The sequence below is a fragment of the Schistocerca nitens genome, chromosome 2 (genome assembly GCF_023898315.1).
Source record: "Schistocerca nitens isolate TAMUIC-IGC-003100 chromosome 2, iqSchNite1.1, whole genome shotgun sequence".
NCBI classification, from domain to species: domain Eukaryota; kingdom Metazoa; phylum Arthropoda; class Insecta; order Orthoptera; family Acrididae; genus Schistocerca; species Schistocerca nitens.
This window is the reverse complement of record NC_064615.1, coordinates 75,490,698-75,512,519: the sequence shown is the minus strand read 5'-3', so window position 1 is coordinate 75,512,519 and position 21,822 is coordinate 75,490,698. Positions and strand designations below refer to the sequence as shown.

The 21,822-nt window shown below is 38.2% G+C and overlaps 1 protein-coding gene across 1 annotated transcript in view; it reads left to right on the top strand.

Moving 5' to 3' along the window:
- LOC126235740 (puff-specific protein Bx42) overlaps nt 1-7,261 on the top strand; it is a 58,523-nt gene extending 51,262 nt beyond the window's left edge. Inside the window, exons 9-12 of the mRNA XM_049944523.1 lie at nt 4,029-4,170; nt 4,249-4,348; nt 4,446-4,724; nt 6,168-7,261. Coding sequence (XP_049800480.1) covers nt 4,029-4,170; nt 4,249-4,348; nt 4,446-4,724; nt 6,168-6,360 — 714 coding nt within the window. The 3' untranslated portion in view covers nt 6,361-7,261. The remainder of the gene's footprint in view (nt 1-4,028; nt 4,171-4,248; nt 4,349-4,445; nt 4,725-6,167) is intronic.
- The last annotated feature ends 14,561 nt before the right edge of the window (nt 7,262-21,822 follow it).

Below are 21,822 nucleotides of genomic sequence, written 5' to 3'. Positions count from 1 at the left end.
AAATGTAGAATGGCAATGGCAAGGAAAGCGTTTCTGAAGAAGAGAAATTTGTTAACATCGAGTATAGATTTAAGTGTCAGGAAGTCGTTTCTGAAAGTATTTGTATGGAGTGTAGCCATGTAGGGAAGTGAAACATGGACGATAAATAGTTTGGACAGGAAGAGAATAGAAGCTTTCGAAATGTGGTGCTACAGAAGAATGCTGAAGATTAGATGGGTAGATCACATAACTAATGAGGAGGTATTGAATAGGATTGGGTAGAAGAGAAGTTTGTGGCACAACTTGACTAGAAGAAGGGATCGATTGGTAGGACATGTTCTGAGGCATCAAGGGATCACCAATTTAGCATTGGAGGGCAGCGTGGGGGGTAAAAATCATAGAGGGAGACCAAGAGATGAATACACTAAGCAGATTCATAAGGATGTAGGTTGCAGTAGGTACTGGGAGATGAAGAAGCTTGCACAGGATAGAGTAGCATGGAGAGCTGCACCAAACCAGTCTCAGGACTGAAGACCACAACAACAACAACAACAACAACAACAACAATGACTGCTTCTGATCCCTGGGCACCTTTCTACTGGCACTCTCCAGAGAGATGGTATTTTGGGCCACCAGTTTTTGAATGCAAGAATACTGCTTGTTGAAACTACCTTCACTTGGAACTTGTTAACATTTGAACTTGAGATAGCAGCCTGTTCAACAAATTGCTTGATGTGGTACACCCTATCCACTGAGTGGATTTTTCTCTTCACTACCGCGAAGTCCCTATCTCAGGGAAGAAATGAATGGCCATGTAAAGGGAAATAATGATTAATAGTGAGAAATCGCTCTGAAGCTTCCAGAGCCAGGAAAAGCCTTACAACGGTATGGTTCCTACTTTGCCTGGGGCAACCACCTGAAAAAACATGCAGATGCTTAAAAACATGCAGATGTTTGTAACGTTCCCTGGCAAACTCACATTATCAATAAACTAAAATTTATTTGTACCATATACGCCGCTATAAAGCAATTTGTAAATACTGTAATTATTTAACAAAAAATATTATTGAATTTTGTGTAAAGGACATTCGTCATTATTGTAATGTTTTTTGTAGTAATATTCTCTCTGTATTTAGGATGGTAATATTTCTATATTCATAATATAATTGTGAAATGTGTCAGTATCTGCGATAACAAAAATGTAAAATTCAGCCACAGACGAAAATATGTCGTAAGATTGCAAAGAAATGTTAATAGTCAGCAGTAGTATAAAAGCACCACGTACTGTGGATTCTTTGGTCATCTCCCTGTAGAGCTGAAAGCGAGAGGAAGCTGTGACGAAGTATTTTATGAATGGGTAGACTTCTTTTGTCTGTATCGAGATTTAGCCGCCATTAGAGCAGAAATTACAAACTAATGTAAGCTGAATTATTGTTGTGGTATAAATACATCATAATTTATCAAAAGTGTGTATTATTAATGTAAATTAGCTTGCCCATGTCATCTATAATATTTATTTAAAGAATTTTCAGCATTTTTAGCGGTGTTGCTGGGCTGTACCGCGACCGATCGATTTGCAGCGGCGGCACATTTAAAAGATTGTTCCGCTAAGAAAAATTAACCAAACCCGTAAATCGGGAACAGATAAAAAAAATTAGCAGTGAATTAAGAAAATGTTCTTCTTTTACAGCGATCCTGAGACTGACGGATTTTAAACTATTTTCACATTTGTGCATTCATAGGCGGATAGTTAATGTTGAAATTTAACAATTTTCATTCTTTCAAATAACTTAAATCTATAGTCAAGTGTGTTATATCAGTGATAATTAAACGTCGGCTTGGCAATATTTAACCATTTTCTGCTAATAGAGACAGTCTTGTGTTCAAAAGCTAACGCCGGGAAAGAATTCAGTAAATATTTAAAGAAAAAAAACCCACTGCATTTAGAAAATGTGTGCCAAGGCCGAATTATGTAAAGGATTTAATTCTCAACTAAATATTCTTAATCAGTTAATATGAGTTCACGTAATTTTAAATGTACGTAATTCTTTTGAAAATGCATTTTTTATTACCACACATTAATAAGACGTTCTACAACAAAGTTCGTACGTACAGAAGGAAAGGTAAAGAAAATTAAATTAACTAAAAAAAGGCAAATTTAAAAAAAAGGTAACTGATTATGATTATTATTCTTTAATGAAATTTCATTATTTCATTAAATGTTGTAATTTTTTTTGGGAAGTTGTTTGTGATGAAATATAATAATAATGAACACACCTCATTGGCTGTCTTCTTTACTGTTCCTTCATGATAAACACAGAATTTTGATTCACCAGTCTGCAGGTAGTGTATATTAAGGACATTCACAGTAAGCTGTTGATAGAAGAAGACCTCTTAAATGGGTATAGTTGGTAGGCATAGATTCTACATGAAGTCAATTCCAGTTCCTACTATTTCCTCATTATCGATGTAGTTCTCTGTAATTTAACCAATGAGAGAAGAAAACTTAACTGCCCCTCTCTTGTGTATGACGAGTTCTGGAGAAGCTATCTGTTTCTTTGTGTCATAAAACATTGTATTTTTCATTTTAGTTGACAGTTGTTCAAATTTGCCACACCTGTCAATGTATCATCTTCTGAAACAGAGTGAAAATCTTGTATTTTTCAGCCATGTCATGATATTTCACTTGAAACGGTTCATGCATGGTTTTTACATTAAACTGTTCTAGCAAATAATGGTGATTTCGAGAGCCATAGTGGGTTACTTTTTATGGGTAGAAGTTAATATGTTCAACAATAGCATTTATCTCTGTACTATTTTTCGCATTGCCTGAACGATTTTTACCCCTTTGATTGGTAGGTGGGTTGACAAGTGCGAGTAGTTTGCTAATCCGTCATACTCTCATGTTTGTCACGCCATGGATGCTCAGGAATGCTTGCGTACATACCTCCACTTTTCTGGTACTAGAATTCAAAGAATATTTGAAGTTTTGCTGTCAAGGTTTATTATTAGAATCATTTTATTCTTTTCACAAATGTCTTCTTCCAATACCTTTGACGGTAATCAGCCCTTGTGGATCAGTCTTGTGCATCCTTTGAGTCCATATTGTAAAAATGTGTGAAGATCCCTATGCTTGTTTCATTTATTTCCTCAGAGCACTGTCAACAACTTCTGTGAAGTGAGATAAATATTCTATGTGAACCAGCAATACCAGCATTTTGCTTTTTACCAATTAATGCAAAAAATGTTAATAACAACGTATAATGGTTATAGTATCTACTCCATTTCTTCAGCACTATTTCCCACTGACGTTTTTGTGCTCCTGTCCTTTAGTATGCAGCCTTTTAATCTTCTCATGTTGATATTTCATATTTCTCACTCCCTTCTGTCATTTTAATGTCCTGCAACCTCTAACTGTCAACAGAAGACATGTTGCACAATAATAAACTACATGCGGTTTACTCTCTTCACATGCAAAAGTGTCAGTGCGAGAGCTCATTTGTCACTTATTTCACTTCTACCAACACTATGTATAGAAACAACACTTCTCAGGACAAGTGTTCTTTCTGTGCTCACTGTAAATTTTGCCGATCCAAAACTCCTATGTCAAGTGTGGGACAAGTTCTATTTCTCGTACCAGCTGACAGAGCTATTCTCACAGAACACTGCTGCACCTTAAACTCAAAACCAACAACTTGTGGACAAGTGTTGTTTCTGAAATCAGCTATTCTTATATTACTGTCACATACAGTTCTCTGCCATTGACAACTGAGCTGAGCTGTGTAAGTATATCTCACAGGTTAACCTTAAATTATTATGGTATATATGGGCGTAAAGTGGTTCTTTTTAAGTTCAAATAAATCTTCCTTTTGGGGCATATTGTGTTACTGACATACATCATTTTAAATATACAAGTGCTGTTTTTTAAAATTTACACCCAGTGCTCTATATTTCCAGTTATTTGTAATTATGTGTGACTTGCAGCTGATGTTATAGTTATATGTTTCAAGCTTTATCTTACTGATGTGTACATGTGTGATTTTTCTTAGGCTCGTGAAGCTGTGGAGATGCGAGCACAATTGGAGAAAAAGCTTGCACAAAAAGAAAAGGAGAAAAAGGAAGAGCACTTAAGACAGTTGGCTCAGAAGGCACGTGAAGAACGAGCCGGAATCAGAACACAGGCAGCGGCAGGTTTGTATAAAATGTGTCCTATAAATATGGTCAGATTTCTTGAGCAGTGTAGAGAGATGTAAAACATTTTCTTTACAGAAAAAGATGAGGAGGCGAGGGAACGTGACCAAATGCGTTATGAAAGGCACAAGGATCGCCAGCGGGAAAAGAACATTGCAAGAGCTGCACCTGATAAAAGGTACCATTTAATTTCTCCATAGTATCAGAAAACATGTAAATTATTTTTACTTTTATTAAAAGAAGTTATAGTTAGAATTGTTACTTTCCTTTTTCAGAACGAAACTTCAACGAGAACGTGAAAGAGACATAAGTGAACAAATTGCCCTTGGTTTGCCAGCAAAAACCATCTCTGGAGGTGAAGTACAATTTGACCAACGTTTATTCAACACATCCAAAGGAATGGATTCAGGTTATGGAGATGAAGAGAGTTATAATGTGTATGACAAACCATGGCGTGATACTGGAAATCTTGGTTCACATATTTATCGCCCTAGTAGAAATCTGGACAAAGATGTGTATGGTGATGACTTAGATAAATTGATCAAGACAAATAGGTTGGTATTTTTACATTTCTATAATTTTCTTTATAGATATATAACTGAGAGTTGGTGTAGTAAAAAGAAATACTCGAAGTACCTAATTTAGAAGTACTGTTCTCATACTGAAAAAACAATTTTATGAGGTTAAATATTGCAGCGTAATATTAGTAGACTTGTGTTCGTGCCATTGGCATCATAAAAAGCTTGATTATTCTTTTGTGTAAAAGCCTTCCTTCCATGGCTGCGTACCATTTTTTAGTTATATTCTTATTTCAAATTTAAAATATTTTGTAATTCGTATGTTGATGTAGTAGTAATTGTAAGACATACACTAGTTTTACACATTAAAATGTATATTAATTATACAAATTTAATCTTTAAATTTTTTTCTTTCTTTCTATCTTTTTTTTCCGTGGGTTTTGGTGAGGAACTGTGGCTTATAAAAGAAATGTCCAGGCAAACATCTTTTAGCAACTTGTGATAGCAAGTGAGGGTGCAGGTCTTACATACTGTACAGGTCCATCAGGACAATAGCCTGAACTTGTAGACTTTTAGATCACAAACTGGAATCATTTCTTTTTCAGCACCACATAATATATGTGATTGTTAGTGGACCAACCTGAAAATGAAGATTTCCTTTGACTGCCATCAATTAATATAAATGTTCATCAGCAGTAGAAATCTTTTTCCTTGCATTTGTGAATTGAACCACGGAACATACCAGTAATGTTAAAAAGAACAAAGAGGAAAGTGCATATCATGCAACTTACACTTTGGAGCATACCAGAAACTTAGAGCATTTGTCAGCAGTAATGATTTTACACCATCCTTCTCATATTGATGTGCTTTATTGTATGTTGTTCAACAATGTAGATTGATATAGACAGTCCATTTTTCCATTTGTTGATTCTTGCTGATGGCCTTGTGATCATTATCTTTCTTCATCCTCTGTTTTTTGCATTTTTACATGCATGAATCTCAATTCTGTAGATCTTTATTAATTTTTGTATTACCCCATTTGCCATTCAGTGTGCCTGACACAGTTGTCTGTCATTTCTCCAAGTAAAGTGGTGAAGTGATGCAGTGGTTAAGGCACTGGATGCACACTTTGGAGGAACGGTATTCAAATTCCTGTACAGGCATCCAAATTTAAGTTTTTTGTAATACCTATATTTTGACTCTTCGAAAGGGATACAGTTAAATTCCTAACCTTGCTTTACAATTTTTGTATCATAATGGAATGTTGTGGAATATATGAAAAGAATGTATGTGTACACGCACACACATGTGCACATGTGCATGCACACACATACACACGCAGAGGAGAGAGAGAGGGGTGTGTGTGTGTGTGTGTGTGTGTGTGTGTGTGTGTGTGTGTGTGTGTGTGTGACTGATTTTTTTTGTTACTCCATAATTCATAATATAGATTAAAACTGTGGCTGCCATTTTCTGTTGCAGATTTGTGCCAGATAAAGAATTCAGTGGTACTGACCGCAATGCAACAAGAAGTGGACCTGTACAATTTGAGAAAGAAGAGGAAGATCCATTCGGTCTGGATCAGTTTCTTACACAGGCTAAAAGAGCCAGTAAACGTCCAAAAGAAGACAGAGATCGTAGGGATGACAGGGATAAAAGAAAACGAAGGGATTAACTGCAGTGAACACAAAACAGATATAAAGTATAGATATGGATGACTGTAGCAAGTGTTAACAGTGCATGAAATGTAACTTTGTGGACATATTTGTTAGTGATTTGGTGTACTCTGTGACATTATAATTTGATTTCAGTTATTTCTTCTGATGCAGATTTCCTTAAATTTCATCTGAGTTGTTAACAGTGTAATCATTGTGGCTGCTGTACATATCACCAATATATGAATAGTCCATATGATCACAGACTAATATGAAAAATATTTTTTAATAATAGATAACAAAGCTATTGTGTTCAAATAGCAATAACATTTTGTTTCAGTTACAGATTAGTGTAGCACCTGTACATAAAACTATTTGTGGAAGCTAATGGAATATTAGTTACCCAAATATGGCAGATTTGATGCAAATGTCATTGTATGAAACTAAAATTTTCAACTTTCATAAATGTTATGAATCATACTGCATTGTACATTGTACAAATACACTAAAATGTGTATTATGTGCAAAGTATCATAAGTATTAAAAAAAGGTTCAAGTAAACAAGTGTGCACAAATAACAGAATATTACCTGCCAGAGAAGGCTACTCTAGTTGACATGTGGAAAGAAATTGCGAACCCTTGTGTTCAAAATGAATGATATTTGACAACAGACAGTTACAGAGTTAATTAGTGTAGGGTGTGGCAATTACTGAAAATGCCGTGACTACTATTACGTATGTTTCTAGAAGTTGCTAATGTTTGCACATAATTTAGTGACTGCTGGAGGCCAGCTTGTGACTGCAAATGTTTATGTTAACAGATCTATCTTCATCCACCTCCCACAGTTGTCTTTTAAAGAAACATTTAGCAGCCATAAATTTGTGCAAGTTATGAAATGCAACAACATTGATATCTTTTTACATGTTTGATGTATTATTTGCTGAAGTTACAGACTGATGTGTAATATGACCACTTCTCCCATTTTTAAGATGTTTTGATTTATGACATCAAGTGAATTTATTTACAGCAGCAGTCATGTTGTGGTGAGGTATTTGAAGGAGTAATGATGTACACATGCCTTTCTTGAACATCACAAAATTCCTGCAAAATGTTTCTTGGAGAAGCTGAGGTGCATATGGTCAAAATAATACCAAGTTGATCATCTAGAAATGAGCTATTCCCAGATGATTTGCCATAATGAAACCTTTGACGTATTAGTTGGGATTTGCATGTGTCCATTGATTGTGATACTTATTGCCCTTGCTCAGCTGGGTTCTCTTTACCAACATGCAGCTCAGGCCAAATATACATTGTTCTTGTTGCATTTGTGTGAACCCCAAATATGTATTAGTACACATACTGGAACAAAACTCTTACGTGTTACTTTGATAATGTTGTTTCTTAGCTCAGTTACACAGAGTGACTGAAGACTTATTGTGCATGTACTTTCCACCTTTACTCAGAAAATTCCATACTTATTAACATTACAACCAATTGCACCAGTTTTCCTTCATGTGTTGTGAACCATTTAATAATGCCATTTTGATTTGAATCACCCAGTCAGTCACAAAGTTACTTTAATTTCATCATATATTATACTAACTACTTGTAGTTGTCTCGTTTGTGGCATTTTGTTTTGCACAACACTATATGGGGTAGAACACCCCGATATGTGTAGTTTGAGATGAAGATAAAAACAATTAAGAATGCTACAGGAGAAAAAAGAAACATAACAGTCTACCATCTCATTTACAAGTTAATGTGAAGGTGTAAGCAAATGTAAGTTTAAAATAATGTATCAGATGATAAAACATTCTTGAGTTCCCAACCATGTCAGCTGGTTAAAAATCGGTGAACTTTCAGCACAGTACTCCTCAGCATTTGTCAAGTGGTGACTGTAGTGTGACTGCTGCTGCTGTTCTTAAACAGCCACACTACTGTTTGTGACATCATGTGGTGCTCAGCCCACCACCATATAAAGTATTGTGTTGCAAGTCCATCATGCCCACTTCAATCTTCCAGTAGCCGGATCTCAAGCTCTGCTTAACTATAGATCACCATCTTTATTGAGGGTGTTTCCAGAAGTTTTAGCTGTATCACTTCATTTATTGCTATTCCAGAAACTATTTGTCCATTCAGTAATAGTGAGTGTCCATTTTCCAGAGTGTGTTCTGCTATCAACAACTTCTCAGGATACCACAAGTGCAAACCACTTCATGTTCTGTAAGATACTTTTCAATAACACACATAGTATGTCCCGTGTAAAACTGTCCAACATACATGATATTTTGTACACCACTGCCATTCAGATGTCTAAATCATCGTCGTTCGTGAACCTAATGAGTTAGTTTTGCGAGAGGCCTGAAGACTGAATCAATTTTATATCTCTGGATGAGCGTACTAATCTTTCCTGAGCCACAGAATGGCAGAAATCCAAGCTTCTACGTGTTCTCTGTGGGGACCTTCTTTTTAAGCGCTTTTGATGAAATGACTTATACAATTTGTCAGTTGTTGTAGCTACACTCCTGGAAATTGAAATAAGAACACCGTGAATTCATTGTCCCAGGAAGGGGAAACTTTATTGACACATTCCTGGGGTCAGATACATCACATGATCACACTGACAGAACCACAGGCACATAGACACAGGCAACAGAGCATGCACAATGTCGGCACTAGTACAGTGTATATCCACCTTTCGCAGCAATGCAGGCTGCTATTCTCCCATGGAGACGATCGTAGAGATGCTGGATGTAGTCCTGTGCAACGGCTTGCCATGCCATTTCCACCTGGCGCCTCAGTTGGACCAGCGTTCGTGCTGGACGTGCAGACCGCGTGAGACGACGCTTCATCCAGTCCCAAACATGCTCAATGGGGGACAGATCCGGAGATCTTGCTGGCCAGGGTAGTTGACTTACACCTTCTGGAGCACGTTGGGTGGCACGGGATACATGCGGACGTGCATTGTCGTGTTGGAACAGCAAGTTCCCTTGCCGGTCTAGGAATGGTAGAACGATGGGTTCGATGACGGTTTGGATGTACCGTGCACTATTCAGTGTCCCCTCGACGATCACCAGTGGTGTACGGCCAGTGTAGGAGATCGCTCCCCACACCATGATGCCAGGTGTTGGCCCTGTGTGCCTCGGTCGTATGCAGTCCTGATTGTGGCGCTCACCTGCACGGCGCCAAACACGCATACGACCATCATTGGCACCAAGGCAGAAGCGACTCTCATCGCTGAAGACGACACGTGTCCATTCGTCCCTCCATTCACGCCTGTCGCGACACCACTGGAGGCGGGCTGCACGATGTTGGGGCGTGAGCGGAAGACGGCCTAACGGTGTGCGGGACCGTAGCCCAGCTTCATGGAGACGGTTGCGAATGGTCCTCGCCGATACCCCAGGAGCAACAGTGTCCCTAATTTGCTGGGAAGTGGCGGTGCGGTCCCCTACGGCACTGCGTAGGATCCTACGGTCTTGGCGTGCGTCCGTGCGTCCCAGGTCGACGGGCACGTGCACCTTCCGCCGACCACTGGCGACAACATCGATGTACTGTGGAGACCTCACGCCCCACGTGTTGAGCAATTCAGCGGTACGTCCACCCGGCCTCCCGCATGCCCACTATACGCCCTCGCTCAAAGTCCGTCAACTGCACATACGGTTCACGTGCACGCTGTCGCGGCATGCTACCAGTGTTAAAGACTGCGATGGAGCTCCGTATGCCACGGCAAACTGGCTGACACTGACGGCGGCGGTGCACAAATGCTGCGCAGCTAGTGCCATTCGACGGCCAACACCGCAGTTCCTGGTGTGTCCGCTGTGCCGTGCGTGTGATCATTGCTTGTACAGCCCTCTCGCAGTGTCCGGAGCAAGTATGGTGGGTCTGACACATCGGTGTCAATGTGTTCTGTTTTCCATTTCCAGGAGTGTATTTTTCTTTCAACACTTTCTGTAAGTGGTTCAATTTCTTCAGCAGGTTTTCAGCTACTGAAATTAGTTTATTCAATGCACCAAGGCCCTAAGAGCAGAACATTTCTGTATAGGGCAGTGGTAGCTAGTATAGAGCAAATACTGGCCAGTGTGGGTGGGTTTCCAGTAAACACTGTGGCTGAGAAACTCATTTGGTTTTCAGCATACAAGAATGTCAAGGAACAGCAAGTAACTCTGTCTCTTACCTCCATCATGAACTTGATGTTGTCATGGAGGATGCTGCTGTGGTACTAGGACTCTCCCAGTTTTTCATGTCCACGAGGCCAGACAGTGTATGTGCTGTCAGCGTAATGATAAAAGCATGTAGGCTTCACAGTAGTCATGTCCAAGTGATGTCTTCCATAAACTGGTTGGCTATAACTGCAACTAATGGGCTCCCCATTAAGACGCCTCTGTATGATTAAAATATTATCCACCATACAAAAAAATACAATGATGGGATAGCGTGCCCAGACTTCAGCACAACTTTTAGCTTACAGTCCATTCTCATCTCATATCCACATATAGAGCGCTGCCCACTTCCCAGAACGTTGAATGCAAATATGGTATGCTGTGTTTGAACTGATTTATTACTAGCCACACAAAAAGGTGTGCCCCCAATACCAGAGGAACTCTGTGTTTGGGGGAGCAGTCACTTCTTTATTCAGAGTGATTGTGACATCTTTCAGTCTGAGTTTTTTTCTCTTCAGTATAACGGTATGCTGCAAAACATCATACCATGCTACTAAGACTCTTAGTTAACATCTGTGCTGTCCAAACTGCTAAATCTTTTTCTTGTTTCCTATTGCACTGGAAGTCAGTGGTGTGGCACCCTCCCACCGTTTTTTTCGTGTGCCTTGAAGGTAGGTATTTTCTTGTCCACAACTAATATAAGTTGGACATTAGTTCCAAATCTTTCTCACTGTGTAAAAATAATGATTCACTCGATGCTTCAGTATCCCATAATCATATGGGGTTAAGCATTTATCAGCATTCTTTACTAAGTTGAAGTCTGAGTTACGGAGGAGAACTGCATGTAGCTACTCATATACTTTGCTGTAAGGCGTTGGCACACACTGTCACAAATGCGAAATATTGTAAAATGCCTTACAATACATTATGATACATAATTTTTACATCCTAGTAAACGCTCTTTAAGTGTTCTTTTTTACAATTAACTTCAGCCTACATAGAGTACACTTACAGTAAGTTAGTGTATTTCACTCATGGTACTATTTGTAATGCAGGTAAGTTTGTGACAAGCTTAAAATAGGAACCTGAAGGACATACTTAATCTTCTGGATGTTTCAGGCATTAAAGTATTGCAGAACTGGTATGCATAGAAACCTGTCAAGATTATCTGCACTTTTTTTCTGGAAGTTGTGATATGCTGCAGTGTAGTAGTTTTGAATGTTGTTACCGCAGTTGTAATCAAGAAGGAGCTGCACTAAAACAATTATGTGCCAATGGCACAGAAAAAGAGCCATTGAGAACTGCAATTTGTTACTAGTTTCTGTCTTAATGTGCCCAGAAATGCCACTGCTTTGGAGAATGAACAAAAATTTAGACACAATGAGATCTGGTGAAGTCTGAGAGCAGAGAGGTAAAAATGTAAGACAGGACTAGTATTCAAAGGATTAAGTCCAATTAGATTATTTAGCTGCCTAGTGGTCATGGAAAAATGTCAGAAATGATGTAGAATGACAAACAGCAGATAACCACTATGTTTAAGCCACAGGCAAAGTCCAGATGGAATCAATCATTGTTTGATTCATCTAGGAAATTGTCTTAATAAAGAAGGCCATATTAGGATTACTGTACATCATTACACTAATGTAGCTTGTTATGTTTATGGAAATTCTCCTCACATTAGAAGATAATGTTGTCTTTGGTATTATCTAAAAGCTCTAAATGAAGTGTTCTGTTGATCATGTATGTACATTGATCGAAAAAATTATTCTGGAGAATGAATCATTCATACATTGAAGTGAAAGGTATGTTGCCCCTCACTGAGTGATATAAAATGTTGCTTGCAAGATATGTTAATAATGTATTCATAAAAGTCATAGCAGCATCACCCACTGTTTTTACTAGCCTTTAAAAAGAGGAAGCATGCTTATAAACAGAACTGCAAAATAACTGTAGATATAAGAGAAACACCTCTTTTTTAAAAAGTAAAACAGGGCAGTAATCGAAATGGAACAAGTTAATGAGTATAGTTCTTCAGAATATATTTTTAAAAATGTGTGTAAGAAATTGTGATTTTGCAATATCAGCACAAAACATTAAAGAACAGATATAATATCTGTAGGTGCAGAATTACTTGTTTAATAGGGATAGGTCACTGGACAGTGTATTTTCACATGGCTTAATATCTTCGTTCTCACCTATTAGTAAGAGGTTGTGTGCATAATGGATTAATAGCTGACATACGGTGGACATACAAATTAAGCAGAATAGGAGCCAAGACTGATCCTTGAGGCAGTCCATTGTTTAGGATTCTCCATCTGCTTGCTTTTACGTTCAGAGAAAATGAAAAATATTGATCTGGGAACACGTTGATTAGTAAACATGCTAGCTTCTGATGTGGAATTACTTCATCAAACTTGAACATCAGGCTTTCTTCATCTTAAGCTGCCCTTAGATCCATGGAAGCGCTGCAGCCAGTTTGATGCCTTTCTGAAATCCAGGTTCAACAAATGCTTTAAGTGTTAACAGTTGATCACAGCAATTCAGATTTTCTGCTTTATTGGGGTTTTTTTAATCAATAGCCTCTTAGATATGATTGAGAAATAGCCTCTCCAGTGATTTATACATCATGCCAAGTAGTGGGACATGTTGATATGTAGCCACTTCAATTCCTTTTTTGCCTCATTTCACAACTATGCCAGCTGCAGCTGTCTCAAGTATTTTTAGTAGTTTCCCACGTAATATTGATTGATGATGCTGTAACATCCATAGATAACTTGTGTGAGATTCACTTTTCCTCAATTAATTAGACTTAAACCAATAGTAAACTTTTTTCTGACATAGCATGAGCTTCACCTCTGGTAGTAGTCCACATACGTGAGTAATGGCAAACTGCTTGGTTCCACATTTAAGTATTAAGTATAAGTTCTCTCCTTAACTTAGGATGAATTTGTAGATTGAAGGAAAACAAAGGCACAGTGCATTCAACAGGACCAGGTCTAGAGCAATATTGTGACAATCAGACCAACCTTCAGGTTGTTGTTGCTTTATTTGTCTGATCATAATGATTACAATAAATCATTTTGATCAGTCAGTCATTGCTAATTAAAGGTTAAATTGTTTTACAGAACTGTAAATGGTATCAAAGTGTAAATACTTGGATATATGTTACAGGATGATTGCTGTACAAATCACTTGCTGTGAAAAGAGTAATGTAATTCCTGCTTAAATATTTTTTTGAAGTGCGGAGAATACTCTTTTGTTGAAGACAGTGAATGAAACTTACATGTACTAACAGATTAAGACTGTTTGATGATGTAAGCCAAGTCAGGTTAAAATTTTGCTTTCTGAAGTGACAATGAAATGTTCTGTTGTCATTTTTTAAATTTGGTGCCAGTGGTACAGTTGCTTTATTTCTATTCATTCAGTTTAATTAGTGATGAAAGATTGCTTGTCAACACTGATTTCTTCAAGTAGAGCAGTGTTGCTGAATTGTAATCAGTTATAAAGAATAAAGGTACTTTTATAACAAATGTTGTTTCATCAATTTACTTTTTAGTATGCAATCTTTCTGTCTGTGTGTGATTTCCAGAATGAAATTTTCACCCTGCAGCGAGTGTGCACTGATACTAATCTTCCTGGTAGATTAAAACCATGTGCAGACTGAGACTCAGACTCTGGACCTCTGCCTTTAGGAAAGTCTGGGTCCAGCACACAGTTTTAATCTGTCAGGAAGTTTTGTATCAATGCAGAGTGAAAATTTCGCTGGAAACATCCCCCAGGCGGTGGCTAAGACCTGTCTCCGCAATGTTCTTTCTTCCAGGTGTGCTAGTCCTGCAAGTTTTGCAGGAGAGCTACTGTGAAGTTTGGAAGGTAGGAGAAGCACTGGCAAAAATAAAGCTGTGAGGACAAGTCACAAGTCATACTCGTAGCTCATGTGGTAGAGCACTTGCCTGCAATAGGCGAAGGTCCCGAGTTTGAGTCTGAGTCCGGCACACATTTTTAGTCTGCCAGGATGTTTCAACATGTGATTTGTTTTTGCTCTTGTGCAAATGCTAAAAACATAAACTAAGTGCCGGCCGAAGTGGCCGTGCGGTTAAAGGCGCTGCAGTCCGGAACCGCAAGACCGCTACGGTCGCAGGTTCGAATCCTGCCTCGGGCATGGATGTTTGTGATGTCCTTAGGTTAGTTAGGTTTAACTAGTTCTAAGTTCTAGGGGACTAATGACCTCAGCAGTTGAGTCCCATAGTGCTCAGAGCCATTTGAACCATAAACTAAGTGCATCATAACATGATGGCAGATGAGAACTAAACAACTTTCACAAGAAGCGTCTAAAATTTAAGATTAAAAAAAGGCCACTGTTCTCTCAGGGTAACATCATTGACTACTAATCAAAATATCTTGGGTCGTGAGTTCGTTCTCTGCTGCTATATAGATTTTGAAGAAAAATCAGCAGTGATCACTGAAGACCACCAGTATACGGTATACCCCATTCTACCAACAGCCTTGTCAAACAGGGCACAGCAGCATATTGGGAATCAGGGCACCTTTTGCCCTTAGGGTGTAAAACTGCCCCTAAAGGTGACGCAGTCAGTGGTGGCATCAGGATTCAGGAGACAATGGAAATCACTTCATTAAAGACACACGATGTGTATCCGTACCACATGTGGTATGTCATTGAAAAAGTGTCATCATGATCTCTCCTTTAGCAGAAGATTCTGGATTAGTCTCCCATCCAGAATGCTGGGAGGGAATTCCCAATGGGGAGGTAACCATGAGAAAAAGCTTGGAAAAAAAACAACAAAAGGATAACATTCTGTGAGTTTGAACATGGTGTATCAAGAGTCTGAAAGTGGTAAGGAAGATAGGAAATATGAAAAGGGAAATGTAAGTCTCAATTTAGATATACTGAAAGTCATTGAAGTACAATGGAAAGGAGATAAGGATTTCTGGTATATGAGTACATTACAACAGCAGCAGAAAATGTTGTTGTGGGAGTAGGTTTCATTGTTTAATAGGAAGGCAGAGCAAAAAGTGAATTACTATGATAATTTTAGTAATAGGATTATTTTAAGCAGCATAGACAGCAAATTATTGCCAACCACAACAGTCCAAGTATTTCACAAACAGAAGAGAAAATTGTATGATGTTTCTGTACAGGTAACTCACTATGTAAAGGTGAATGACAATCTAATAATCACCTGTGATTTGATTGCTATAGTAGGAGAAGGAATAAAAGAGACTTCCAAGAGAATACAGTCGCAGTAGTAGGAGTGACAGAGTAAGGCTCTCCTGACCTCTGCAATAAATTTCAGTGAGTAATAACAAATGAACAGTTCAAGAAACACATTGGAAAGAGATGTCTATGTGATTACTCTGCCTTTCACAATTAAGTGCCTGGCTGATAGTTCGTTGAAACACCTTCAAGCTATTTCTCTATCATTCCATAAACAACGAATGCTTAAATCTTTTGCGCAAGCTCTTATTTCTCGTATTTTATTGTAATGATCATTTCTCCCTATGCAGGTGGGCACCAAAAAAATAAGTTTCACAATCAGAGGAGAAAGTTGGTGATTGAAATTTCACAAGGAGATCCTGCCACAATGAAAAACACCTTTGTTTTAATGATTGCCACCCCAATTTGCATATCATGTCCTGGCACTCTCTCTATGCTGTTTCACAATAATACAAAGGGAACTGCCCTTCTTTGAACTTTTTCAATGTACTCTGCCAATCCTATACAATATGGATCTCCACACCGCACAGCAATACTCCAGAAGACGGAAAGTACAGTATAGGCAGTGTCTTTAGTAGAGTTGTTACATTTTCGAAATGTGCTGCCAATAAATCACAGTCTTTGGTTAGCTTTCCCCACTATGTTATCTTTGTGATTGATTGTTACAGTTTAAGCTATTCGTAAGTGTAATCTTTAAGCACAGGGTGTTTCAAAAATAATGACCTGACTTCAGAATTCCATATTTATTGCTAAAAACATACTACAGGCATGGGATGCATTGCAAAACACAAAATCTTAGTTTCAGCTATGATATTACAAATACTTTGTGTGTGCCCACCAGCGGCAGCATGAACATCATCTACATGATAGCTAAATTCATCATAAACTTTACACAGTGTTTCTGCTTCTACAAAAGTTATGGTGGCTGTTATTCTGTTCTTAACTTCTTCTGTGTCATGAGTTAAAACAGGAGATGACCACACTTTCCTACACATATCCCCACAAGAAAAAATCGCATGGGGTCATGTCTGGCTAAATGGAGGCCAAGAATGCAGGGTCATGTCTTGGGGCGCTGTGTGCCCCTGTCCAGTGTTGAGAGGCAGAGTGTCATTGAGAACTGACATACATTGTTGTGCTATTATGGTGGAACTCCATACTGTTGGAAAATTAAGTGGTCAGAGTACTCTTGAAGTTAAGGGAAAAGGCAATTTTAATGCATTTCAAGATTGCTCAACATTGGATAGGTACACAGGAGCCTGAGACACTACCCTGCATTCTTGTGATCACCAGACGTGACACCAAGTGACTTTTTTTCTTGTGGGAATATGGGAAGGAAAATGTGTTTATCTCCCCGTCACCTCATGATGTAAAAGAAGGGAAGAGCAGAATAACTGCCTCCATAACTTCTGCAAAAGCAGATTCATTTTCCAAAGTTGTTTATGACAAATTAAGCTATTATCTAGATATTGTTCACGCTGTTGCTGGTGGACACACAGAGCATTTGTAATAGCATAGCTAAAACTTTAAGATCTTGTGAGTATTTTGCAAGTATCACATGTCTGTAGTGTGTTTATATCAATGAATAGTCCGCCCCCGGTAGCTGAGTGGTCAGCGCGACAGACTGTCAATCAAAAGGGACTGGGTTCGATTCCCGGCTGAGTTGGAGATTTTCTCCGCTCAGGGACTGGGTGTTGTGTTGTCCTAATCATCATTTCATCCCCATCGACGCTCAAGTCGCCGAAGTGCCGTCAAATCGAAAGACTTGCACCAGGCGAGCAGTCTACCCGATGGGAGGTCCTCGTCACACAACATTATTATCAATGAACACGGAGTTTTGAAGTCAAGTCATTCTTTTTGAAACACCTTGTATTTAGTTGAATTTGCAGCCTTCAAAATTGTGTGATTTATTGTGTAACCAAAATTAAATGTATTTCTTTTAGCACTTGTATGGTCATTTAGAGTCAATTGCCACTTTTCACGTCATAAAAAATCTCATCTAAATCATTTTGCAATTGGTTTTGATGATCTGACAACTTTATAAAATGGTAAATAACAGCATCATCCACAATCAATCTAAGATGGCTGCTCAGATTGTCTCCTATGTCATTTATGTAGATCAAGAATAGCAGAAGGCCTATAACACTTCCTTGGGAAACACCAGATATCACTTCTGGTTTGCTCAAAGACTTTCCATTAATTTCTATGAACTGTGACCTTTCTGACAGAAAATCACGAATCAAGTCACAAAACTGAGGTAACACTCCATAGGCACACAATCTGATTAGGAGACACTTGTGAGAAAAGGTGTCAAAAGCCTTCTGGAAATCTAAAAATATGGAATCAGTTCGACATCCCCTGTCAGTAGCCCTGATTTCTTCATGAGAATAAAGAGCTAGTTGTGTTCCATGAGAACAATATTTTCTGAATACATGCTGACTATTTGTCCATAGGCTGTTTTCTTCAAAGTAATTTATAATGTTTGAAGACTGTATATGTTCCAAAATCCTACTCCCAAGCAGTGTTAAAGATATTGCTCTTTAGTTCAGCAGCTTATTCCTATTTCATTTTTTGGGTGTTGGTGTGACTTTTGCAACTTTCCAGTCTTTAAGGTACAGAACTTTTGGTGAATGAGTTGTCATTTGTGATTGCTACATATGGAACTACTGTAACATCATATTCTGTAAGGAACCTGACTGGTATACAATCTATGCTAAAGGCCTTGCCTTTATTGAGCAATTATAGCTGCTTTGCTTCACTGAGGATATGTGCTTCTGATTTACTCATGTTGGCAGTTGTTCTAGATTTGAATTCTGGAATATTTACTTTGTCTTGTTTGGTGAAGGAATTTCAATAAAACCTTGTTTAGTAACTCTGCTTTAGTGGTACTGTCGTCAGTGATATCACCATCCTTATCGCACAGTGAAGGTATTGATTGTGTCTTGCTGCTGCTGTATTTTACATACGACCAGAATATGTGTTTTCTGTCACATTTTAAGACTACTGAAAGCATCTCGCATCTAAGTTCACACTAAACTTCAAGCTTCTGCAAAACTTGGCCATTTTTGAAGATATTGCATTCTTTTAAATTTAGCATGCTTTTTTGGTTGCTTCTTCAACAGTGTTCTGACCAGTTTTTTGTAACATGGGGGATCAGTACTATCTGTTTTTAATTTATTTGGTGTATGATCTCTCAACTGCAGTCAGTACTACTTCTATAAATTCTTTTGATGTTACAGTATTCAGTCCAGCTACAACAACCTTGTGGACACTAATCCCTGTATCTGTCATGATGTCCTCTATTTACTCAGGATTATTTGTTGCTGAGGGATTAAGTATGTTTTCACAACCATTTACACTTTGAGTGGGCCCATGAGCTAATTGTTCAACCTAATTTTCTAAAAAAGCCTTCAGTACAATTTCAGATGACCTTTTAAGCCTACTACCGGCTTTAAACCTGTATTTCTATCAGCATATCTAGGGTAGATAGAAGTCGCTACCAACTATAACTGTGTAAGTGGGGTACCTGTTTGAAATAAGATTCAAGTTTTCTTTGAACTGCTCAGCAACTGTATCATCTGAGCCAGGGGTTTGGTAAATGGAACCAATTCTTAATTTATTCCAGTTGTCAAGTGTAACCTCTGCCCATACTAAATCCCAGGAACAAACTACTTCAATTTCACAAGGTTGACTACTTCTGACAGCAGTAAACATTCCACCGCCAACTGTATTTAATCTATACTTTCTGAAAATGGTAGGTCCTTTGTAAAAATTTCAGCTGAGCTTGTTTCCAGCTTTAGCCAGCTTCCCATACCTGTAACAATTTGAGCTTCAGTGCTTTCTATTAGCACTTGGAGCTCTGTTCTTTCCCATCACACAATTTATAACTGCAATACCGACTGTTGCTATGTCTTCCTTCTCATGTCTGTCCTGCATCATTTTAGACTGACACCCCTTTCTGTAGTTTCCTGAAAACGTCTAAGCTAAAATATAGGGAAAATATACGGAGACATTGGGAGATACCAGGTGGATCACGCCATAGTGAGTCGGATAGTCAAAAGTGGACTGTAAAACATACTTACGAACAGATATAGATTCAGATAAAAATTTAGTAATTTTGAAGAGTAGGGTAAAGTTGAAGAGAATTGTCAGAAAGAATCGGTGTTTGAAGAAGTGGAATTCAAAAGTATTTTGGAATGATGTGTATTTAAAGCTGTCCATGACTAGATAATGTAAAAACCATGATAAGCAGTTCAGTTGAAAAGGATTCGACATCCCCAGAATGAGCAGTCACCAAATTTGAACAGACAAAGCAGGTACTGGTAACTAAGAAGAAACCTTAGGTGACAGAAGATTCATCAGTTGGTTGTTGAAAGAAGGAGAAATAAAAATGTACAGAAAAAGAAAGGCATACAACCATACAATTCATTTAGGAACAAAATAAATAAGAAGTGCAGAGAAGCTAAAATGAAATGGCAACTGCAAAAATGTGAAGGAACTGAAAAGGAAATAATTTTCAGAAGGATAGAATTATTGTATAGGAAGTCCAAACAACTTTCAGGGAAATTGAAAGCAAAGGCACCAGCATTAAAAATACAGAAGAAATTCCCCTGTTAAACACAAAAGACAAAGTTGATAGGTGGAAACACTACATTGAGGGGCTCTATGGTGGGGAGGAACTGTTTGCTGACATGGTTGAAGAAGAAATGTGTGGCTGTTTAGAAGATAAACTGGATTCAATGTTAAAGCAAGAATTTGAAATAGCTTTGGAAGATTTATGATCAAAATTGGCAGAAAGCAAAGGTGATGTTCTATCAGAATTTCTAAAATCATTTGGTGAATAGAGAACCAAAAGATTGTTGAAGTCTTTTGGGTAGAGTGGAGATATACCATCAGACTTTTGAATATCCTGGAAACATACCATCAACCTTCTGGAAGAATATCACCCACACAACCCAGAAAATATCAAAGGCTGATAAATACAAGAAATATCATATAGTCAGCTGAACAGCTCATACATCCAAGTTGTTGACAAGAATAATATACAGAAAAATGAGAATCTGTTACATGGTGGTCAGTTTGGCTTTAGGAAATGTGAAAGCACCAGATAGGCTGCTCTGATGTATTTGATAACAGAATCAACTCTTGTGGGGGAAAATCAAGACACATTCATAATATTTGTGGAACCCAGAAAAAGTGTTTGACACCATAAAGTGGTGAATGATGTTTTAAATTACCAGCCAAATAATGTAAGCTATGGTGAAAGATGGGTAATATGCAATATGTTCAAGAACCAAGAGGTAAAAACAAGAAACAAATGCTTAGACCACAGAAAAATGGTCAATAATTATCAAAAATGTAGTCAGACTGTCAGCTTGACACAAAGTGCAGCATATTATAGCATTCCACATTTGAATGCACAAAAATAGGTGTTCAAAGACAACTCAGAAATCCATAATACATCCACAGACATAAAAAGGTACATATTCAAGTTAATAATTTCAATACATAACTCAATAAACCTTTTTACTTTGCATTATTTAGTTGTAGACCCAGAAGTACTGTAAAATAAGATAGTTGACATTTTAATTCACATTTAAAAGAACTGCATTTCTCCCTATTTACCTATTTTACTGTTTCTTTAACATATCCATAAAATATTATTATGCAAAACACAGATCTTATTTAGCAGTTCAAGAGCACCAGTCTATTACTTCTGAATGTGAAGAAAAAGATTACCTGGGATTTTAATTTTGAAAGATATTTCTTTAGGATCCTGGTTCTCATTATGCTCTCCAGCACTCCCTTTAAATTACATTCTCTGACTAGTTGTCAACTTTCATCCCCTGTTAACATCCAATTGTTTGCTAAACTAAACTAAAACTCTGTTCGAACAGGCCACAAAGGCCTAATGGTACCGACCGGCCGCCGTGTCATCCTCAGCCCACAGGCATCATTGGATGCAGATATGGAGGGGCATGCAGTCAGCACACCACTCACCCAGCTGTTTTGTCAGTTTACGAGACCAGAGCTACTACTTCTCAGTCAAGTAGCCCCTCAGCTTATCTCCCAAGGGCCGAGTGCACCCCACT